Source organism: Corylus avellana, chromosome 6 (genome assembly GCF_965113065.1).
Source record: "Corylus avellana chromosome 6, dhCorAvel1.hap1.2, whole genome shotgun sequence".
Lineage (NCBI taxonomy): Eukaryota > Viridiplantae > Streptophyta > Magnoliopsida > Fagales > Betulaceae > Corylus > Corylus avellana.
Window position 1 is genome coordinate 5839658 of NC_142495.1, and position 21708 is coordinate 5861365.

The 21708-nt window shown below is 36.6% G+C and overlaps 3 protein-coding genes across 4 annotated transcripts; all 3 read right to left on the bottom strand.

The window, feature by feature from the left end:
• Window positions 1–1233: 1233 nt before the first annotated feature.
• On the bottom strand, window positions 1234–4512 carry LOC148584804 (protein LEAD-SENSITIVE 1-like). 2 transcript variants are annotated; one of them, XM_088517371.1, is made up of 4 exons: window positions 4337–4512; window positions 3042–3716; window positions 1505–2095; window positions 1234–1395 (listed from the first exon to the last, which is right to left on the bottom strand). In XM_088517371.1, the coding sequence occupies exons 1-4, from the start codon at window positions 4428–4430 to the stop codon at window positions 1361–1363; spliced, it is 1395 nt and encodes a 464-aa protein (XP_088373497.1). In that variant the 5' UTR covers window positions 4431–4512; the 3' UTR covers window positions 1234–1360. The 2 variants fall into 2 exon arrangements, with proteins under 2 accessions (XP_088373497.1, XP_088373496.1); XM_088517370.1 differs by having other exon boundaries at window positions 1505–2401.
• A 1174-nt stretch (window positions 4513–5686) lies between these two features.
• Window positions 5687–15134, bottom strand: LOC132187614 (uncharacterized). The gene is made up of 7 exons (XM_088517282.1): window positions 15023–15134; window positions 14736–14906; window positions 12169–12857; window positions 12080–12104; window positions 7937–8584; window positions 5969–6829; window positions 5687–5861 (listed from the first exon to the last, which is right to left on the bottom strand). Exons 2-7 carry the CDS (start codon window positions 14827–14829, stop codon window positions 5827–5829), a joined length of 2352 nt encoding a protein of 783 aa, XP_088373408.1. The 5' UTR covers window positions 14830–14906; window positions 15023–15134; the 3' UTR covers window positions 5687–5826.
• An 874-nt stretch (window positions 15135–16008) lies between these two features.
• FKGP (L-fucokinase/GDP-L-fucose pyrophosphorylase) lies at window positions 16009–21705 on the bottom strand. Its single transcript, XM_059602052.2, has 7 exons — window positions 21227–21705; window positions 20337–20592; window positions 19583–19947; window positions 19061–19187; window positions 17946–18959; window positions 16896–17629; window positions 16009–16699 (listed from the first exon to the last, which is right to left on the bottom strand). The coding sequence occupies exons 1-7, from the start codon at window positions 21584–21586 to the stop codon at window positions 16301–16303; spliced, it is 3255 nt and encodes a 1084-aa protein (XP_059458035.2). The 5' UTR covers window positions 21587–21705; the 3' UTR covers window positions 16009–16300.
• Window positions 21706–21708: the final 3 nt, after the last annotated feature.

Genomic DNA, 21708 nt, shown 5'->3' on the forward strand with positions numbered 1-21708 from the left:
CTCCCTTTATTTCTCTCTCTCTCTCTCTGTGCTATGCTTTATTCTCTAAATCCACCGCATGTAAACTAAGGCCCTGCTGTTCAGGGATGATCCTGCATGTTTTCTTTAACTTTTCCACTTACATTGACTGTATGGTTGAAGTCCACGGCAATTCATGTAAGAGAAAGCGACGACGTTTCCTCATGGGAAAGGAATTGTATGAACCTTGGAATCTTTGCTTCGTTTCTAAGCTGTGACTTTATGGTACCATGTTTTTTGCTCCTTTAATTTATTTCTCTATCTAAGCTTACTTTTTGTAATCAAAGAGCGTCTTTTTACTTTCTTTCTTTCTTTCTTGTTTTTTTTTTTTTTTTTTTGGGGTTGGAAACTTGGAAATTGGAAGCATCTTTTTATTCATACACTTCTTTGTGGTCCATGGGGAATGAATCAGAATTATAAACCGAGCTTAGGAAGAGGCCTACAGCAATTAGCCCACATTTACTGGCGAACTGACACTACTCATCTTCACCCAAATCTTCACAATAAATGTTAATGTTGACATGTCTTTAAAAAATTTAAATAATGTAATTTTATATACACCATTAAATGCACTTCAAGCATTTAGATGGTTCATTTTTGCACCATGCAAAATTTAGTTTGATCTTTCTGTGTTTAAATTGATCATTATCATATATATGACATACAATACAATGGAGCCATTGATGTGATTCAGTGAAAACCGATTAAGGGAAAGCTAAGTATAGTTGTTACACTATTGGATTTTCACTTGATACGTCCTTAGGAAGATTTTGGAAACTACTGCATGTTAAAACTGAAAGAGCATTGCTATGCATACTCATAAGTGCTCACTTTCTAACGTGGCAGTGAAAATCATAACTAGATGTTATATGCACTTTCATTTTTTATTTCATCTAATAGTAATTTTCACTGTCACGTCAGGGATCGAGTAAGTACTTGAGAATATATGTAGCACTCCTAAAACTAAAAATCAGTATTTATGAGGAAACAATGGCAAGTTAAAACCAAAAATAAAAAAATGTTTCCAAGAAAGCAGTCATATAAAATCAGCATGAAATGCAGTGACCCGGCCAATACAACCTGATCGATCACAAACAGTTTAATAAGATTCATTTATACAAACCATCACATAGAATCTCAAAACCAACAAAACTGTCTAAAACCATCATATAACCATCAAGATCAAGATTAGACCAAAAAAAAAAAAACCAAATTTCGAGAAATAGTAGAAACATAAAGTGTCTAAAACAAATATATGTAACAACTAGTATCTAGAAACAAACGAAATGTCCTGATGGCAACAACTGGAACTTTGACTTCATTTCCCATGAATATGAAATTTTTATTTGGGTTTATGGTCAAGATTATAGGGACGCCCTGCATCGAATAAGAAATGTGAACATTAGAATATAAGCCAATCCACCAAGTTGGAAGAAGTTTCAGAAAAATTTGATTTGAAACATATATATGTAAGCTAAAAACTTACCTTTATTTTCGAACCTTGCCCTACGTTTGTAGCAGTATTTCTTAACATGTCCAAACTTTTTGCAGAAATGGCACTTGACATTGTTGTTTCTCTTCGCATGAACCTCACTTACTTGAAGACGTACATTAACTTTAGGTGGCTCTGTGACATTGTTTTGTCTCTTCTCATGGTCCTCAGTTACTTGAGGAGGTCCATTAACTTCAGATGGCTCTATGACATTGTTTTCTCTCTTCTTAAGAACCTCAATTACTTGAAGAGGTCCATTAACTTCAGGTAACTCTATCTTTTTGGCTCCTAGACTTACAAGGTGAGCTGAATGATATTCTTGTTGCTTAAGCCTCGCCTCTTCTTGAACAAGTATACTGGTCAATTCATTTACATTCCACTTCTCCTTATGAGTTTTGTACTTAATTTGAATTAGCTCATACTGAGGAGGCAATGAGTTGAAAATAAATTGCACGAGAAGGAACTTATCCACATTCATCCCAAGAGCCTTTAATTTAGTAGTTAAATTTGTCATTTCAATGATATGCTCATGCATTCCACGTGTACCATCAAATTTCATTGTGGTAAGTTCAGCCACCAGTGTCCCTGTAAGAGACTTATCAACTGATCGAAAACGTTCTTCCAAGTTTTTGAAGAATTCTTTAGCACTATCACATTTAGGAAGAGTTGATTTAATATTATTCACTATACTCATTTGCATAAACATAATGCTTAATCTGTTTGATCGCTCCCATGACTTGTATTTAGCCTTTTCTTCTGCACTACTTGAGTTAGTAATAGCAAGCGGTTTGTCAGTTCGGAGAGCCAAATCAAGATCCCAAACATCAAGGTAAGACTTAACTTGTTCAGACCACACTGAGAAATTCCTTCCATCAAGAATCGGGACTAAGGCTACAATTAAATTAATGCTCACTATATTAATGCTTTGAGTTATCAAACATAAAATAATAATTTAATAAACAGTAATTAATTCGTATTAATGTAATTCATATTTGGGTGGAAATTACAATACATAAAAAAATTTAATCAATATAGTGATTCCTTTTCACCTCTTAGGAATAATTAATAATGCATCTGTAATTCGATATGTATGTTACTTTTGGTTATTTGGTTCAAACTCTCAATTAAGGATACATATTAATTATTCTTGTTGAAGTATAATGAAGCTCTGCTACAATGTTTAAATATGAAGAAGCTCTGATACCATGTTGAAGTTTGTAGGGAGATCTAAAATACGAAAATAATAGAGGAAGAAAAAGAGAGCCAAAGATTTATGGTTATGTTCACTACTTTTAATGGCTCCTATGGCTATATTGTGCTCATAAACTTGATTATTTACGGTAGATAAGATTATCAAGCTTTGTTGGCAATATCGTTTCAAATATGCTAAAAATTTCTATATATGTTCAAAGAAATTATAGAACAATTAAGTCAAGCATAAATGAAATTTTGTTGGGGAGAAAGAAAACATCTGATAGAAGAATTACCAAGGATGTAATATTCAATAAAGAAAATAAATAAAAGGACATACCAGAATTCTTTTGAAGAAAATAAGCCTCATTGGCTTTCCAGCCCATGTTCTCATCCAAGTTCTCCACAGCAACCTTGATCACATCTTTCCGAACGCCAAAATCATTTGCGTACCTAATCATACAGTACATCAAGACGGACCCAGCCGCTACCATAGCAATACCAACAGGATTTGGTACTAGCCACTTGAGAGGAAAAGAAACAAAGGCAGCCCATGGGGCACCAAGGAAGGAAGTGGCTTGACCTCCAGGTTTTTCCTTTCCGCCTGCTACCTGAAGACCCGTTTTGCAATAAAGCGCAAAGTTTTCGCAGTTGTTTGAAAGGACATCATAATTGCCAAATCCATATTGAACAAGATACAAGGCTCGGTGGATAACTTGTTCTGGTGGGTCTGATTTTGCAATGGAGCATGTGCCACCCCGCACCTGAGCAAAGAAAAATATTCGAGTAACTCCATATTTGAAACGATACAGAGATCCATTTCCAAGGAAACAATCCAGGCAAGAACGGAGTACACCACTGTTGGGTTGCCTAAATCCACATTCGGGATAGGAAGAGCAGATCACTCCTGACTTATTACATAAGCTAGGATCAGAACATATCCAAGTGCTAGAATTTGAATTTGAATTTCTCTCAGGACTAAAATGGACCACCTTGTTACCCCCAACAAATATACCTGCAATTAATTCAACATATCTCATGATTTAATTATGCAGCAAACAGAATTAATAAGAAGATTGAACTAAAAGCATCAATAGCAGTAAAAGAATCCTCGTGTTTGAGGATGATGAAGACAAATTTAAGATGATGACTTCCACATTCAGATCATATGCACCCTCCCTCTTAACTTGTTTGAGTTATATATGTGAATCAAGAATTCTAAGAAATTGCACAATTTCTATATATCTCAGCAATATTTTAAATCATTTTGATGAATCTCTGCCAAAAGCTCTGCAAATGAATGGCATGTTGCAAGAAATCACATTCATGTGTTGAGATGAATTTGTTTTTTTTTTTTTCCTGGTCTGACAAACAACCTTAGAAGATGTCATAATAGCGAGATTTTGTGTTTTCAATTGAATTTAATGATGAACGTGTTTAGCAATAAATGAGGACTGAATGATGCATTATTCTAGAAACAACTGTTGAGACCATGTTAAAATAAACAGAAACCGCCCCCCACGCCCCCCACGAAGAAAAAGGAAAAGTATCATGAATCAGATAAGGAACAATTATATGAACATGTTGATGATCGTCATCTCTTAAACATAGAAAAACACACACACAGAGACAGACCATGGTGAGAATAGATGAAGGCAGCTCTGTAGGTGTAGATGTGGTCTCCGGGCTTGATCTCACTTCTCCCCACTCTGTTGGTCAGCACATCCATCTCCCTTTCTCTCTCTCTCTCTCTCTCTCTCTCTCTCTCTCTGCTATGCTTTACTCTCTAAATCCACCGCATGTAAACTAAGGCTCTGCTGTTCAGGGATGATCCTGCATGTTTTCTTTAACTTTTCCACTTACATGGACTGTATGGTTGAAGTCCACGGCAATTCATGTAAGAGAAAGTGACGACGTTTCCTCATGGGAAAGGAATTGTATGGACCTTGGAATCTTTGCTTCGTTTCTAAGCTGTGCCTTTATCGTACCATGTTTTTTGCTCATTTATTTCTCTATCTAAGCTTACTTTTTGTAATCAAAGAGCGTCTTTTTACTTTCTTTTTTTTTGGGGGGGGGGGTTGGAAACTTGGAAGTTGGAAGCATCTTTTTATTCATACACTTCTTTGTGGTCCATGGGGATTAATGAATAAGAATTATAAACCCAACATAGGAAGAGGCCTACAGTAATTATTAGCCATAGATTGCTGATACTAGATTGTCAAGAGAAGGAGCATAGATAGAATGAATATATAAGGGAAAATATATGCAAATACATCCATCAACCGCTGAATGATGAAGCACACTACAATGCATATATTGTGGGATTCTGTCATTGTTTTACGAAATGCTAGAAAGCAGCCCTTGGCTTCTTATATGTAAATTTTTGAGTTTGATGACCCAATTTGTTGGAATATGATTCTCTACATTTAATAGTTATGATTTAAAATTAGTGTATTTAATGCTGTATATAATATTAATGTTAATACGTGTTTTAGAAATTTTTTATAATGTGACATTATATACATCATTAGATGTACTTTTAAGCATTTAGGTGCAACATGCAAAATTTAGTTTGATTTTTCTGTGTTTAAATTGATCATTAGCATATACAATACAATGGAGCAATCGATGTGATTAAGTGAACACTCGATTTTCATTTATTATTCCATCTAATTATGGTGATTTTCATTGTCACGTCATGATCACGAAATTCGTGCTTTAAAGTTATGTAGCACTCCTGAAACTAAAAAATATAAGTATTTATGAGGAAACAATGGCAAGTCAAAACCAAAAATAAAAAATGTTGCAAACTGATCATTAATTTCCAAGAAAGTAGTCATATACAAAGCATTACAATTTTTTTTTTTTTTTTCTTACGAAAATTTCATCAATGGAATGAAATGCAGTGACCCAATACAACCCAATCACAAACAGTTTAATACAATTCATTTATATATACAAACCATCACAACCACGAGATAACCATTAAGATCAAGTTTAGACAAAGAAACAAAATTTCGAGAAATAGAATAAACATAAAGGGTATAAAACAAATCTATGTAACAACCAGTCTTTAGAAACAAACGACGGTTCTGATGGCAACAAGTCGAACTTCAACTCCATTTTCATTTGGGTTTAAAGTCTGGATAGTAAGGAAGCCCTGCATCAAATTAGAAATATGAACAGTATAACATGAGTTAATCTACCAAGTATTAGAAAGAACTTTCATAAGATTTGATTTGAAATATATGCAAGTTAAAGACTTACCTTTCTTTTCGAACCATGCCCTGCGTTTGTTACAATTTTTCTGAATATGTCCAAACTTTTTGCAGAAATAGCATTGGACATACATGTGTTGTCTCTTCTTATGAACCGGTTCATTAACTTTAGGTGGCTCTATGACTTTGTTTTGTCTCTTCTCATGACCATTAACTTCAGGTGGCTCTATGACATTGTTTTGTCTCTTTTCATGAACCTCAATTACTTGAGGAGGTCCATTAACTTCAGGTACCTCAATCTTTGTGGCTCCTTGACTTACAAGGTGAATTGAATGATGTTCTTGTTGCTTAAGCCTTACCTCTTCTTGAACAAGTATACTAGTCAATTCATTTACATTCCACTTATCCATATGAGTGTTGTACTGAATTTGAATTAGCTCATACTGAGGAGGTAATGAGTCAAAAATAAATTGCACGAGAAGGTCATCCACATTCATCCCAAGAGCCTTTAATCTAGTAGTTAAATTTGTCATTTCAATGATATGCTCCTGCATCCCATGTGTACCATCAAATTTCATGGTGGTTAGTTCAGCCACCATTGTTCCTGTAAGAGACTTGTCAACCGATCGAAAACGTTCTTCCACGTTGTTGAAGAATTCTTTAGCACTATCACATTCAGGAAGTGTTGATTTAATACTATCCACCATACTCATTTGCATAAACATAATGCTCCATCTGTTTGATCGCTCCCATGACTTGTATATAGCTTTTTCTTCTGCACTACTAAAATTAGTAATAGCAGGTGGTTTCTCAGTCCAGAGAGCCAAATCAAGACCCCGAACACCAAGGTAAAACTGAACTCGTTCAGACCACTCTAAGAAATTCGTTCCATCAAGAATCAGAACTACCGCTACAATCAAATTAATTCTCACTATATTAATGCTTTGAGTTATCAAACATAAAATAATAATTTAAGAAATATTAAGTAGTATTAATACTGCAATTCATATTTCGGTGAAAATTACAATACATTAAAAAATTTAATCAATATAGTGATTACTTTTCACCTCTTAGGAATAATTAATAATGCATATGTAATTCAATAGGTGTGTTACTTTTGGGTATCTGGTCCAAACTCTTAATTAAGGATACATATTAATTATTCTTGTTGAAGTATAATTAAGCTATGCTACAATGTTTAAATATGAAGAAGCTTTGATACCATGTTGAAGTTTGTAGGAAGATCTAAAATACAAAAATAGTAGAGAAAGCAAGAGAGAAAGACAAAGAATTACGGATGGTTCAGTGTTAGACACCTATTTTCATCACTTTGAACGGCCCCTATGGCTACACTGTACTCATAAACTTGATTATTTACGGTACATAAGTCCCTATGTATAGTTGAATAAGTTGACCTATACAAGTAAACCTAAATCGACTTATACAAGGAAAAATAAATCGACTTATACTAGGAAATATAAATCCAATCATATAAATATCAGAAAATATTCTAACAATTCTAATTTAGTTTATCAATCACTTGAAAGATGGTGCACCTTTGAGCCAATCCAAAATATTCTTGTGATTAAAAAACAAAAAAAAAAGTTAAAAAATTAATGCTCATATTCTTGGGATATGAGCATTAAGTTTAAGCGGAGGACTTCAAATCTATGAATGTTTCTAAGTGAGTCACTTTGGCAATCACCAAACTATTTCATAATATAAATATCAATGTGAAACAATAACATTAATGCAAAGTGAATAGTCATAATATACCATTAACATTGATTAACATAAATATTCATGCTTACAATTACAACAAATGAAATAAAATAAACAATAATCAAAAGACAGAAGATTATCATGCTTTGTTCTCATTTCAAACATGCTAAAAATTCTATACATGTTCAAAGATATTAAAGCATAAATGAAATTTTGTTGGGGAGAAAGAAAACATCTGATAGAAGAATTACCAAGGATGTAATATTCAATAAAGAAAATAAATAAAAGGACATACCAGAATTCTTTTGTAGCCAGCCCATGTTCTGAACCAAGTCCTCCACTGCAACCTTGATCACATCATCTCGAACGCCAAAATCATTTACATACCTCATCGTACAGTACATCAAGACGGACCCAGCCGTTACCGTAGCAATACCAACAGGATTTGGTACTAGCCACTTGAGAGGAGAAGAAACAAAGGTAGCCCATGGGGCACCAAGGAAGGAAGTGGCTTGACCTCCAGCTTTTTTCTTTCCGCCTACTACCTGAAGACCAGTTTTGCAATAAAGCGCAAAGTCTTCGCAGTTGTTTGAAAGGACTTCATAATTGCCAAATCCATATTGAAGAAGATACAATGCTCGGTGGATAACTTGTTCTGGTGGGTCTGATTTTGCAATGGAGCATGTGCCACCCCGCACCTGAGCAAGGAAAAATGTTCGAGTAACTCCATATTCGAAACGATACAGAGATCCATTTCCAAGGAAACAATCCAGGCAAGAACGGAGAACACCACTGTTGGGTTGCCTGAATCCACATTCGGGATCGGAAGAGCAGATCACTCCTGACTTATTACATAAGCTAGAATCAGAACATATCCAAGTGCTTGAATTTGAATTTCTGTCAGGACTAAAATGGTCCACCTTGTTATCCCCAACAAAGATACCTGCACAATTTCTATATATCTCAGCAATATGTTAAATCATTCTGATGAATCTCTGCCAAAGCTCTGCAAATGAATGGGGCATGTTGCAAGAAATCACATTCATGTGTTGATGAGATGAACAACCTTAGAAGATGTCTAGTGTTCTCAATTGAATTTAATGATGAACATGTTTAGCAATAAATGAGGATTAATGAATGATGCATTATTCTAGAAACAACCGATCCATGTTAAAATAAATAGAAAAAACAGAGAAGATGCAGTAGTAGATATTTTCACATTTTTGTAAACCCCGGAGAAAAAAAAAAAAAAAAAGGGAAAAGGCAGACAGATCCAGTGTCATGAATCAGATAAGGAACAATTATACGAACATGTTGATGATCGTCATCTCTTAATCATAGAAAAACACACACACACGCACTACAGACCGTGGTGAGTATAGGTGAAGGCAGCTCTGTAGGTGTAGATGTGGTCTCCGGGCTTGATCTCACTTCTCTCCACTGCGTTGTTCAGCACACCCATATCCCTTTCTCTCTCTCTCTCTCTCTCTCTCTCTGCTATGCTTTATTCTCTAAATCCACAACATCTAAGCTAATGCTCTGCTGTTCAGGTACGATCATCCTACATTTTTTCTTTAACTTTTCCTCTTTTCTTTTTTTTTTTTAAATCCTTTTACTTTCTCCTCTTAATTTGACTGCGGTTGCTTAGCCATAATAATAAGGTCTATGTGACATAACTCCGTTACTTTTTCTTTTCTTTTATTTTTTGGACATGAACTCCGTTACATCTAAGTCCTAATGTAACGGAAAGCGACGCCATTTCCGAGGGGAAAGGAATTTTATGGACCTCGGATTCTTTTCTTTGTTTCCAACTTGTACCTTCATCTCACCCCCACCTTTTTTGCTTCTTCTCTTTTGTTCTTAATCAATATTTATGGATTCCCACTATGTCTATATGTGATTAAAAATTGCTGGAGAGTGGATATTATCATCAAAAAGTTATTAACTATCTTGTTTTTCACAATAAACTTTGTGCTGCCAAGTTATTCAAAACCCATTTCAGTATTAATTAGTATTATCACGGAAGATAAATGAAAAGCTTTTTTTGCTACTTAATAATTAAGTGATAAATTTTAAAGTGTATTTTCTAGAATGACATAATTATTAATTTTCTTCTTTTTGTTTTGAGTGATGTAGTGAGGAATTTATGTAAGTTTGAATGTGAGGGGACTCATTATTTGCACATGATGGATGACACATGTCATTCTCTCATTGTTTAGTCTTTCTACCTTATAACCTTCTATCTTGGTCATCTAACAATCACTACCCTCATTCAACCCACTTCATATTTCAATACAACTTTACACCTTTGCATGAGACATTATTATAATTTCTTATCCAAATTTGTCGTTCTTCCTTGATCACATGAAAAGTCACACCTATCTCTTTTTTTTTTTTTTTTTTTTTTACATGTTTACATAAGAGGGGGGAGGGGAAACTCGAATTAGTGTCTAGTGACCTCCGCTTCATAAGGCGTGATTCTTAGCCAATTGAGCTACATCTTGGAGACACCAGTCTTATTAGTTAAGTGCGGAAATACTCTAGAATCCTTGAATATACACATGTACGAAAAGAATTAAAAAAAAAAAAAAAAAAAAAAAAAAAAAAAAAAAACAATGGTTTAGCTTGTTTCCCTCAACATAGATACCTGCAAATTCAATATGGTTCATGATTTAGCCTGACCCAAAAAAAAAAAAAAAAAAACAGTATCATGAATCAGATAAGGAACAATTTTGCAAACATGTTGAAGATCTACACAACAGCATGTTACAGCAATCTTCTATTTCAAGAATAAAAATGTTAGAATATAATGGGATTTGATTTCACATTTGAATCTAATTGATTGTAGCCAGTTTTCCATCCTTAATGGTACGTGTTGTAGATTTTAATTTTTAATTTTTTTCTTTTTCTCCTCTCATCAGTCATCATTCTGTGATATGTGAGAATCTATTTTTCTTTTTTTTCTTTTTTTTTGTTTTTAAAAAACAATGGTCTGATTTTGAGAAAGTCGGTGTAATGTTTTCTTTTGATACCCTGATTGGTCACTGGAATCAGAGGCTGCAACAGTTGATTGAACCCTTTCATGCCTTTGACTCTTGTCGTCTGTGTCATTCTTTGACGTTTCAGTCGTTCTGGGCTTGTGGGAAGTCTTTTCTTTTGTCTTGTTAAACACTGTTGTGTGTGTGGGTCATTTAAGCTCCTAAAAATAAAATTAAAAATTTATATCGATTGAGGAAAGAAAAAAAAGGCCAAATTGACTATATTTGGTTCATGTGACCCATTTTTCCACCATTTGTTAGCCCAATCGTTTGGCTTTTGTTAGTCTTATTTCATGAAGCATGCCTAGATCACTAGCAGCATATCCAATCATTTAAAAAAAAATAATAATAAAATTAAGGAATAAAACTATTTTTTAATTTTCTATCCAAATATACCATATAATAGATTCCGTTTTTTTTTTTCTTTCTTTATTTCATAAATATATATATTTTCTCTCAATCTCTCTCTTATCCGTCTTCTTTCTCCTTTGCACAACCCCCCCCCCCCCCCCCCCCCCCTCTTTTTTCTTCTCAGTATTTTAATCTCTCTCTCTCCCTCTTCTCTCTCGTTTTCGTTGATTTTTGGGTTTGGGAATTGGGGGTTGAAGGAAGATGAGGTTTTTTTTTCCTGACCAGATGGAATATGAGTGTTTTTTTTTAGGAGGTTTGAAGATGAGTTGGTAAATCAAATGAGGGTTTGGGTATTGGAGGTTGAAGGAAGGTGAAGCGTTTTTGGAAGGAGACAAAGATAGGCGTGAGAGAAAGAAAGACGTGTGGGGGAGGAGAGATAAAAGTTTTTGTGAATAAATTATTGGGTTAGGTAGCTACAGTATTTCTCAATACATTAAGAAACTCGGAACACCGTAGTCATCTAAAGGCTTAGGTCAAATATAGGGACTTTGATATGGGTGAGTTTTTATGGATTTTTTTTTTAGATTTTTCCTATATATAAAAGGGAATGAGTTTTAGAATATCTCTGCTAGTACTCTTATTTAAGGCCTATAGTTGGCCCTATTTTTTGGCTCATAGTTTGTCCCGTTGTGGCCCATTTTCAGCCTAGTGTTGTTAAAGGCCCGTTCCCGGTCCTTAGATATAATGGACAGATGAGATTTAAAGGTTTGAGAAACTCTAATTTCCATGCTCGAAGTATTAATTCAGCCCTTCATGCCCTTGACAGACCATTTCAAGTGGCACATTAGAATTACACGACTTCATTACAACATATAGAACACCACCCATTGTCACAACTTTTTCACTTAATCTGCAATGAGAGCATTGTTCTCAACAACATTTCATGCACATCACAAGACTGCAAAGCATTGTACAACAACTAACAAATTTATGAGGGAAAGGAGGAGAAGAGCGGGGGGAAAGAGGCACAGCATCAGGACTTCACTTACCAATGTCAACAAAAGCTGATAAACACTAACCATAAATAATCTACACAACAGCTTTCGATGCACAAGGATGAAATGTCGCATCATAAGACAATCAGTTGGTTAGAAGCCTCACTGTCATCAGCTACTTCCTCATGATGGCCTGCCCAACCCAGGTTCACAGCCAAGTCCTCCACTGCCACCTTGATCACATCGGTTCGAACCCCAATATCAGTTGCATACCTGCTCATACAGTACATCCCAGCCGTCATCGTAGCCACGCCAACAGGACTTGGCATCAGCAACTTCAGAGGAGAAGAAAGAATGGCAGCCAATGGGGCACCAATGATAGAAGAGGCTTGACCACTTCTTCCAACCCCAAGTCTGTCTACTATCAGAAGACCAGTTTTGCAATAAAGTGTGAAGTCTTCACAGTTGTTTTGAAACACATCATAATTGCCAAATCCATTTTGAAGAAGATACATTGCTCGGTGGATAACTGTTTCTGGTGGGTCAGATGCTGCAGTGGAGCATGTGCCGCCCCGCACCTTAGCAAGGAAAACTGATGGAGTAACTCCGTATTCGAAACAATACAGAGATCCATTTCGAAGGAAACAATCCAGGCAAGAGAGGATTACGCCACTGTTGGGTTGCCTAAATCCACAGTCGGGAAAGGTAGGACACGATGATGGGAGGCTCAATGTTGAATCATAAAAGTCAGAATCAGAAGATGTACCAGTGCTTGAATTCAAATTTCTCTCAGGTCTAAAATGGACCACCTTGCTTCCTCCAACAAAGATACCTGCATATTCAATATAGCTCATGATTAAGCTTGATCAAACAACAAAAGGGGTCAACTAAAAGCCATTGAGATTATTTTCAGCTGTTTGAAAGGTTGTTTTGTTAAGGTAATGTTATATTCGTTAACAGAATAAAAGGTGACCACATTAACCAGTACAGCTTTATGAGGAAGTGAATGAGGAGCACAGAATATATGGGCTTGGAATTGATGCTAAATTAGGGGAAACAAACATTGGGACTAACATGTGGAAAATTTGAAGGATGATATATATCAAATTTTCATTTTATACTTCTACATCTACTAGAGTGCAATAGACAGGTCACCACTATATTAAGCCATGCAAAGCTGATCAATATTTCAAGTAGCATGTGGTCCAATGTTTCACCCCAAATGCATACAAATACACCATTACAGGCCATAAAAAGCAGATTAGTGTAAATGCAACCCCTGAATAATGAAGTGCAAGCAATAAAGTGACAGCTTTACTGATCTGAACTAACATTACACATAAATTATACAATACTCTGGTGTCTGCTGATCCTGGTATGGGGTTCTAACGCTTCAATATTCCAACAATATAACCTTGATTTTCACAATTAAACATTAGAACTTACATCTTCATGAAGTTATACAAATCCTTCGAACTCCATTTGCAGCTATTGAATTATTTAACAAAGTTGCTTAGGTTGCAAAATAATCATCGATTGGTTGGTAGAGATTTCCATTGAAAGTGCACTTGACTAACAACCCACTGGAGGGGAGAGAGGAGGGGAGAGAGGAGGCATCTATATTTCTCATTAGCTATCTTCTGTGCATATTATGTTCTGTTAGAGAACACATATAGAACTCTACATAAATAAAATCTGAAAATACAAATAGCCAGATGTGCTATTGCATTGGGAACACCCTTATTAAACCAATCCGCACCAGCGACTGTCTTTGATGTGCTCTTTTGCTTTAATGTGCCCTATCACTTAGAACCTACTACAAGACTCCATTTGACTATCTTCATAGTGAATGTAATATTAATTCCTTAACTTATCCTACATAATCACAGTAACCAAAAGAAGTGTTACCAATACATAGCAAAGTATGTACTTAAAATTAATCCCAATTCTCCTACTCAGAGTGCGGCATGAAGCATGACTGCAGAAGTCAATGGAAGCATTCTTCCAATTGAAGAAGAGTTCGACAACCATCCATCTATTTGACAAGAAATTGCAGCATAGAAAAGAATCTGAAAACTTGGTCTACTAGAGTAATTCATGCCTTCCTTGCAAAAGCCAATGGATGCAATAATCAATGAATCCACTAATGCACAAAGACAAACTTGCAAGAAAAGTAAATCCGCATTCCAATTCCAAAACACACAAAGCGATGGTCAATTTCTGGACATCATGATATACGGCAGAAAGATTAACAGAGTTATCACATAATTCGACGGGACCCATCAAACATTTTGGTGGATTACAATTTACGATTCAGCTATTGTAAAAGACGACCCAGCACAACATTCAACAAACAGGTATTATTAGGGGGGGAAATAGTTAAACCCAGAAAGCATGTTGACAATTGACACAAACAAAACCAAAATTTCATGATAAACCCACATTTCATAATTCTGGGGGACAAAAAGAAAAACCAAAATGAGAACTCCCGAAAGCAAATTGACACAAACAAAACTCTGAGAGACCCCCAACAAAATAATAATAATATTAATAATTTTTTTTTTAAAAAAAAAAAAAAAAAGACCGACCCAGTATCATGAATCAGATAAGGAATCCACATTGCAGAATTTTGCAAACATGTTGATGATTGTCATTTCTTAATCATAGAAAACACACACATAGAGAGTGAGATAGATTGAGATAGAGAGACCGTGGTGGGAGTAGGTGAAGATAGCTCTGTAAGTGTAGATGTGGTCTCCGGGCTTGATCTCACTTCTCTCCACTCTGTTGGAGAGCAGACCCATCTCCCTGTTTCTCTCTCTGTGCTATGCTCTACTCTCTAAATCCACAGCATGTACATACGGTCGCTATAAATGTGACACTGCAAAATGAAACCCAAATCTGAGAATGATTTTGGAAGAAATACACACAAAATAAAACATGGATTTGGGTGCGGCAATCATTGATTGGCTGAACAAAAAGAATCGGCTCAACGACCTTTACCAATACCAATATAAAAGGTCATCATCATTGAAGGTGATGAGGTCGATCCTGCATGTTTTCTGTTATCTTTCCTTTCTTTCTTTTTTTTCCTCTTAAATTGACTCTGTGGCTGCTGACAATAATATGGTCTTTGTGCCATAATTCCCGTTACAAAGAAGTCTACGGCAATTAATCTAAGGGGAAGCGACGCCGTTTCTGGGCGGGGAAAGGAATTTAATGCACCTCGGATTCCTTGCTATGTTTCCAAGTTATGCCTTTATCTCACATCCTACCTTTTTAACCTTTTTTTAGAAAAAAAAAAAAAAATACAAAGCCAGTGGAGCGCCATATCCACGTGCTGGACCCCTCCACGTAAAGTAGGAGAGTGGACGTTGTCATTAAAAAGCTGCGGTCTAGACTCTAGATATAGATTAACCGCCGTAAGCTGTAATAGTGTGTTTGGTATTGCAATTTTATTGATTAAAAGTGTAATTTTAAATTAAATTTAAAAAAAAAATTGTATTTTAAAGAAAAAAAAAAAATTCATTTACCCTCTTAAAGTTTCAGGAATTTTTTAAATTGAACCCTAATATTTAAAAATTAGTAATGTACCCCCTAATGTTTCAAAAATTTTCAGTTCAAATCCTCCGTTACTAATTTTTGTCTAATTGGACAAAAATCATCTCATGTGCGTCTCACGTGAGATTTTGATACCCTCTATTTTAATTTTGCCCTCATTAAAACCTATGAAATTACGTAATTACCCTCAATAAATTGAAGATAATTACGTAATTTTATAGGTTTTAATGAGGGCAAAATTGAAATAGAGGGTATCAAGTGAGATGATTTTCGTCAAATTAGACAGAAATTAGTAACCAAAGGTCTGAATTAAAAAATTTTGAAAAATTAGAGAATACATTACAAATTTTTAAACATTAAAATTCGAATTGAAAAATTCTTGAAATTTCATAGGTAAAGAAGGTTAAATAAGTATAAATCTGAGTCAAATTAGGATCCTTTGATACAGAGGTATTTTCGTCATTGTATTGACTTTTCTTTATTTTTCCAAGTATTTCCATGCAAATTCTACATCACAATACATCTGTTACACTGCTGAAATTTATTGAGCTTAAACAATACTCGCATTCTGTAGTTTTCCTCTCGTTTTTCATTTTACAGAATTTACATGAATGACACCTCAACAATTTGAACACGCATCTTAATCTAGAATAAGAATAGATAACCATCAATCTAAAAAAATAATATGATACCTTTTGATAACCCTCTTCACAATTAATACTCTTTAAAGATATTCCAATCATAGATTTTCACGTCGAAGCTTGGATCTGCTTCTAGCAATTGCCTTAGTTCGTTGGCACTGCAAGCATCCTTGGCAAGCAACAATGCAAAACCCCCACCACCAGCACCCACAAGCTTGTAGCCATTGCAGTAAGGGTCAGCAAATGAAAAGAGGCGGTCGACAAACTGGTTGCTGCAGTAAGGGTCAAGTTCCTGATGCAACCTCCAAGCCTCCAACATTATTTCCCCCAACTCATCAATGTCACAGTTCATTAGAGCTTCCCTTCCAATCTTTGCCAATTCTGCAAGACGCTTGATACTAGACACAAGAAGGTTATCTCGTCGAAGATATCTAGTTACCACTTTCTGCAAAACTTCGTGTGCAAGTCGAACCTGCACAGAATTTGTATGAGCATCATGACTTGAGCTTAGACAAGCAAAACAACAGATGCAATCAAAGAGCCATGCTCGTCCCTTGAGCTTATGGTGCTCATGTACTTTTATCTTCACCATTTCTTTCTTTATATATAGTTTTAGTATCCTGAAAGACAGTTTATGGAAATGAGAATAAAAGTGGATAAATACTTACTTGACCAGTAAATACCACAAGTAAGCGTTGCTGCAACTCTAGAGTCAGCTGAGGAGAAGCTAGGAGGGGAATGACTTGAAGCCGCAATGGAATTCCAGGAAAACTTGCGGTAAATTTTATTCCAGGGTACAGACCTCCAATTTGATCCTGCCAACCACCTCCTGTTCCCATAAGCTGCTCTAATACCAAAACAAGTCTAGCAACATTTTCATTACTGTCATCCCCATCAGTTATCTGGAGAAGTCCTTTCACAACAGCAGCAGCTAAGATGCTAGAAGTCCCCAAGCCACTACCACGAGGGACATTGGCCCATGTCCTGATTAGCAAGCCCATGGACAAAAGCATGTTATCATGAATAATGCCAGTCACAACTAATGCAGATTTGACGAGCCGAAATGGATCATCGCTTTCAAATGGAGCGGAAATAGAGGTAAGATCTTCAACATGATACTGGTTTCCAGCATCATCGCTTATTGATACTCCAGCTGTTTCTGTTGTCTCTATGATGGCGCCAATGGGAAGAGAACCTTCCAGATTGATTGCCATATTCAGAACACAACCAGAACGCTCTAAGCTCCATGGAGGAGTATCACTCCAACCCCCAACAAAATCTACACGAACAGGTAATTCAACCTTTATCATTCTAGGGTGGAAAGATCTATCAACACAGCCATCAAACTTCTTGTTCTCATATGCTGAACCAGACACGTTGCTGGGAGACTCCAAGAGATGTTCTACAGACCACAAAGAAAGTTGTGTAAATCACTGGCCCTTAAAAATCAAGAGCATAACATAATAGCTCCAACAGAATACTAAAATTATAAATTTTTTTTTGATAAGTAAATACTAAAATTATAAATATACCATATATTTTGATAGATGTGAAATAACTACTTAAAAAGGAAGGACAATGGAAGAAACACAAGTCTCTTCAGAACTTTTTTAAGTGATAATTTCAGTGATGTGTTGATATTGCCCAGTTTTGTCATCAGTAGTTCTTTCTCAATTAATATAACTTGACACTATTAACAACATGAATCTTTAATCCACCTTTAAAACCATATCTTACTGCCGAAGCCGTTTCATCAGCAACCGCAGCCCAAACATTGTGCTCCAACTCACATGCTCTTGCTTCATCTCTGCATGCTCGAAGCAGATCAACTTGCACCTGGTATGCTCGACTTTTGGGAAGAATCCTAGAGTTCTGCTCCTGAAGTCTGGGACACATATCCAGAAAGTCCTTACATATTTTGACTCCTGAAACTTCCTTTTGAAGAATTTCTCTACACAATTGAGATAAGTTGCGTCCAATCATGCCATAATTAATGCATGCTTGAGCAATTCCAGCTGCAAGATCTGCTTGATGATTACTGGAGCCTATACACATCTTTGTGAAGTCAATTGATCTATGCAACTCCTCCAAACTGACACGGCGCGCATTTTTCCATAAGGGAAGCAAGTAATTGGTTTTTTGGTCACTCAGGCCCATCAACCATGTTGCCAAAGTAAGCATTTCAAAGTAAGGGAGAATGGGGAATATCTTTGCATTCCATAAGCATTTGTCCTGCGTAACTGTCGAGGCCCACAGATCACTTTCTTGGATGCATAGATCATGAAAAAACTTCTTCCAGGGTTTCCCACAAAAAGTCCCATCCCTAGAAACTGAATTTTTTGGGTTATCATGGAGACCACAATACACAATAACTCTTTCAGTGCATCCTACTAACGGAACCTCCCAAAGGCAATGGCGATCAGGAAGCATGAACTTAAATGAATCTTCTGCCGTCCTCCCATTGTCTCCTGGGACATTGATACCAACAACTATAGATTGCGAACCAATTTGTATGCCGCTAGAAATGGATGAATCATATAGAAGAGAATCTTCCCCAACTGACACCCCAGGTGCAATTTTGCTTGAAAGAACAACAGCAGATGCTGCAATGTCAGAAACAGTTGTTGCTGGGATGGAACACAAGTGTCTTCGGCCAACAAGTCCTGGACCAGCCCCACTTAGGTGGTCCAAAACTTCACTTGAGGTTCCAAAATGTAAGAACAACAAATCATCTGCAGTGGCAAAATAGAGCAAGGACAACACCAATATAGCAATTATATAAATTTTAAGAACAATAACAAGATTTAGATACTTGCAGCAGTGTTTAACATACAAGCACAATAGCTAAACATCTTGTTTTTTCCCAATCTGCTGACCAGTTCTTCACCCAAAGGCCGTCGTTGCAGCCACTCATGTTTTGCAGGTACCCAAGCTGCTACCAGATCTTCATATAAACTCATCTGCAGAAAATACAAGGAACATATATTAGAGTAAAAGATGTTGGCATTGCATTATATTGTAAGCATATCCATGACAAAACCATTCCTGTTGTGTTTTCCATGGTGTTCCTCTCTTCCAGTGAAACTAGACAAACTGCAGTTAATAGTCAGCATTGCAAGAATGAATCCAAGCATCTGGTTTACTTTCTATTCCTAAATTTAACTTGTCATATAGAGAGGTCACATCCTGTGAGCACTTAAAATAGTCCTACACAATGAGGCATCACAGACAAACTTAAGCAATAGTTTCCCTTTTTTCTCTTTTCCTTTCCCTGAGAAGATATACATGATGAAATTTTCTTTCTTATGATAGGTAAAAATATAAAATATTTACATGAATAAACATCAGTGCTTGCCTCTTTTCTGCTCTTCAGAAGCTCTGAAATCATTGGTTGGCAGGAACATGCAAGCTTAACAAGCTCCACCCAGGCTTGACCTCTAACTGCTATCATTCCTGTGTCAAGTAGTGTTCTACCATCATCAAGAATTGCCTTACTCTCATCAAGCTCGCGTATGCTGGGTTTTTGTAGAAGATTGTCAACTAAACTGACCAAAACACTTTTAGCCGTAATCCCACTTTGAGATGCCACAATGACACCATGGTTAGACGCAATATCTAGGGTGATTGGAACAGTGATGATGCAGGATGTGTCCTCTGGAAGTACCATGGTGGAGGCATCAAAACACGGAAGAACATCTCCAGTCATAATAAATATACCGCCTGCAAAGATTAAAAAAAAAAAAAAAATGATCCTGTTAGTAACATCCATATACTGTAAGAGATGATAATTGAGACATCAAACAACCTTCTGAGCACCTAAAGCAATATACTTGTCCCATATGTAGCATGTGTGCAATTAACTTAGCAAAGATACAGATACTAATAATAATAGTTAATGTTATAAGTTAATCATTAATAAGCGACCCAGATAAATAGAACTATTCATGTCAATAATATATACATATATCCGTACTCATGACAATATACATACACACAAACATACATATTCTAAAGGTTTCTACACATAGGAAAGTCAACTTTGAGTAATAAAATCCTTCTGATAACGATATTGCCAAGTTTCACTTAATGTAATAGACAGAACAAATAACCTTCATTTTTAAAGGCTTGTCTTGCACAAGAAGCAATGGCCAGTATATGGTCAAAAAGCAGTGGAACTGGCCCATCAGGGTCATCTGCTCCCAAAAAGGGAAGCGGCAGAAAAACTTTTCCCATAGGATTTGCCCATGGGACCCTTTTAGAGTCACCTCCAGCATGAAGCAATAGTATATGCTTTTTGGCCATGAAGCTAACCATTGGCATGACGGGGACTTCATTGTTGGAACTGCCATTGTCTGTGGTTTCTGCCTGTTGATCATAAGCAACCATCAAAGCTAGCAATGAAAGAATTTCCCAAATGGCAACAAAGATTTTAAGTATTTATTTCCCATCCTCTCCCCCATAAGTAAGAGGAAAAATTTGGATTCTTATGTAATGCAGCAGCGCAGAAGACAGCCATAGAACCTAATGTTCAAATAATTCCCAATACACAAAACAAAAGATAAAGGACGCATACTGGCACATTTAAGCGCCGTTAGTTGCTCCACAGATATCAAATGTGAAATGGGCCAATTGACCCATTATGAATTAGCACAGGATTTTCATTTATAATTATATCACCCATAATTGATGCAGGACGTAGAGTAAGGACTACAATATCATGAAAATGCCACTATTTCAAATTTGTTCACTACCCTTTGTATTACTCTGGCTCTTGAACTTATACAACCCCTTTCTTCCCCCAAATTCTTTTGCAGGGAGAGAGGAATGTGAGTGAGCACCCATAGTTTCCTTGACAGAACAACATCATATAAACCCCAAAGAAAATAAAAAAAAACACAAAAATGAACTCTATGTTTCTTTCAGCAGTACGATACGATCAAAATTATTATACGAATACGAGCCACAAAACGAGCTATAGTACACAGCCGAAGTCACGTACCACGGGGGCGAGATGGAGGCCGAGGTGCTGGTAATGCGCAGCGAGAGCGTGAATGGCGTGGAGAGTGGCGGCTCCGGAGCCGATCCGCTGGCCGTGGGGGTCGGGCACGGCTAGAGTGACGGTGGAGGGGGAGACACGGCCCATGCGCTTGGCGCGCTCGAGCTGCCAGTCGTAGAGCTGGGCCTGCTCGGGGCTGGCGGCGGTGAGGACGATGGCGTCCCAGGTGGGGACCCTTGAAGGGTGCCTCACCGACAGCCGCAGATGGTACCAAGATTTCCGAAGCACTGTGTCCAAGTCAACCTTCTTCTGTTTATATTTCCGTTTGGTTCTATAGAATCTGTTTTCTCGCGTGCCCTCCATCTCCGTATTTCCCAAGCAAGTGTCGGAAAATTTTGAGATCCGTTGCGCGGGGGAGTGCGAGTAGTGAGGACCGAGAAAGAAAGAGAGGAAAATGCGAAGAAATGTCTGAGATCTCTCCCACT

What these genes read in the sequence shown, in the direction of transcription:
- FKGP (XM_059602052.2), bottom strand. Translation starts at nt 21,586, where the DNA reads ATGGAGGGCACGCGAGAAAACAGATTCTATAGAACCAAACGGAAATAT. An exon ending in ACAAGCCTTTAAAAATGAAG is followed by an intron (nt 19,948 to 20,336) that starts GTTATTTGTTCT and finishes TAATCTTTGCAG; the next exon opens with GCGGTATATTTATTATGACT. An exon ending in TTCTGAAGAGCAGAAAAGAG is followed by an intron (nt 19,188 to 19,582) that starts GCAAGCACTGAT and finishes TATTTTCTGCAG; the next exon opens with ATGAGTTTATATGAAGATCT.
- LOC132187614 (XM_088517282.1), bottom strand. Translation starts at nt 14,829, where the DNA reads ATGGGTCTGCTCTCCAACAGAGTGGAGAGAAGTGAGATCAAGCCCGGA. An exon ending in ATCAGCTTTTGTTGACATTG is followed by an intron (nt 8,585 to 12,079) that starts GTAAGTGAAGTC and finishes GAAATTGTGCAG; the next exon opens with GTATCTTTGTTGGGGATAAC. An exon ending in CTGGCTACAAAAGAATTCTG is followed by an intron (nt 6,830 to 7,936) that starts GTATGTCCTTTT and finishes ATTTGATTGTAG; the next exon opens with CGGTAGTTCTGATTCTTGAT.
- LOC148584804 (XM_088517370.1), bottom strand. Translation starts at nt 4,430, where the DNA reads ATGGATGTGCTGACCAACAGAGTGGGGAGAAGTGAGATCAAGCCCGGA. An exon ending in TTTTCTTCAAAAGAATTCTG is followed by an intron (nt 2,402 to 3,041) that starts GTATGTCCTTTT and finishes ATTTAATTGTAG; the next exon opens with CCTTAGTCCCGATTCTTGAT. An exon ending in GGCAAGGTTCGAAAATAAAG is followed by an intron (nt 1,396 to 1,504) that starts GTAAGTTTTTAG and finishes TATTCGATGCAG; the next exon opens with GGCGTCCCTATAATCTTGAC.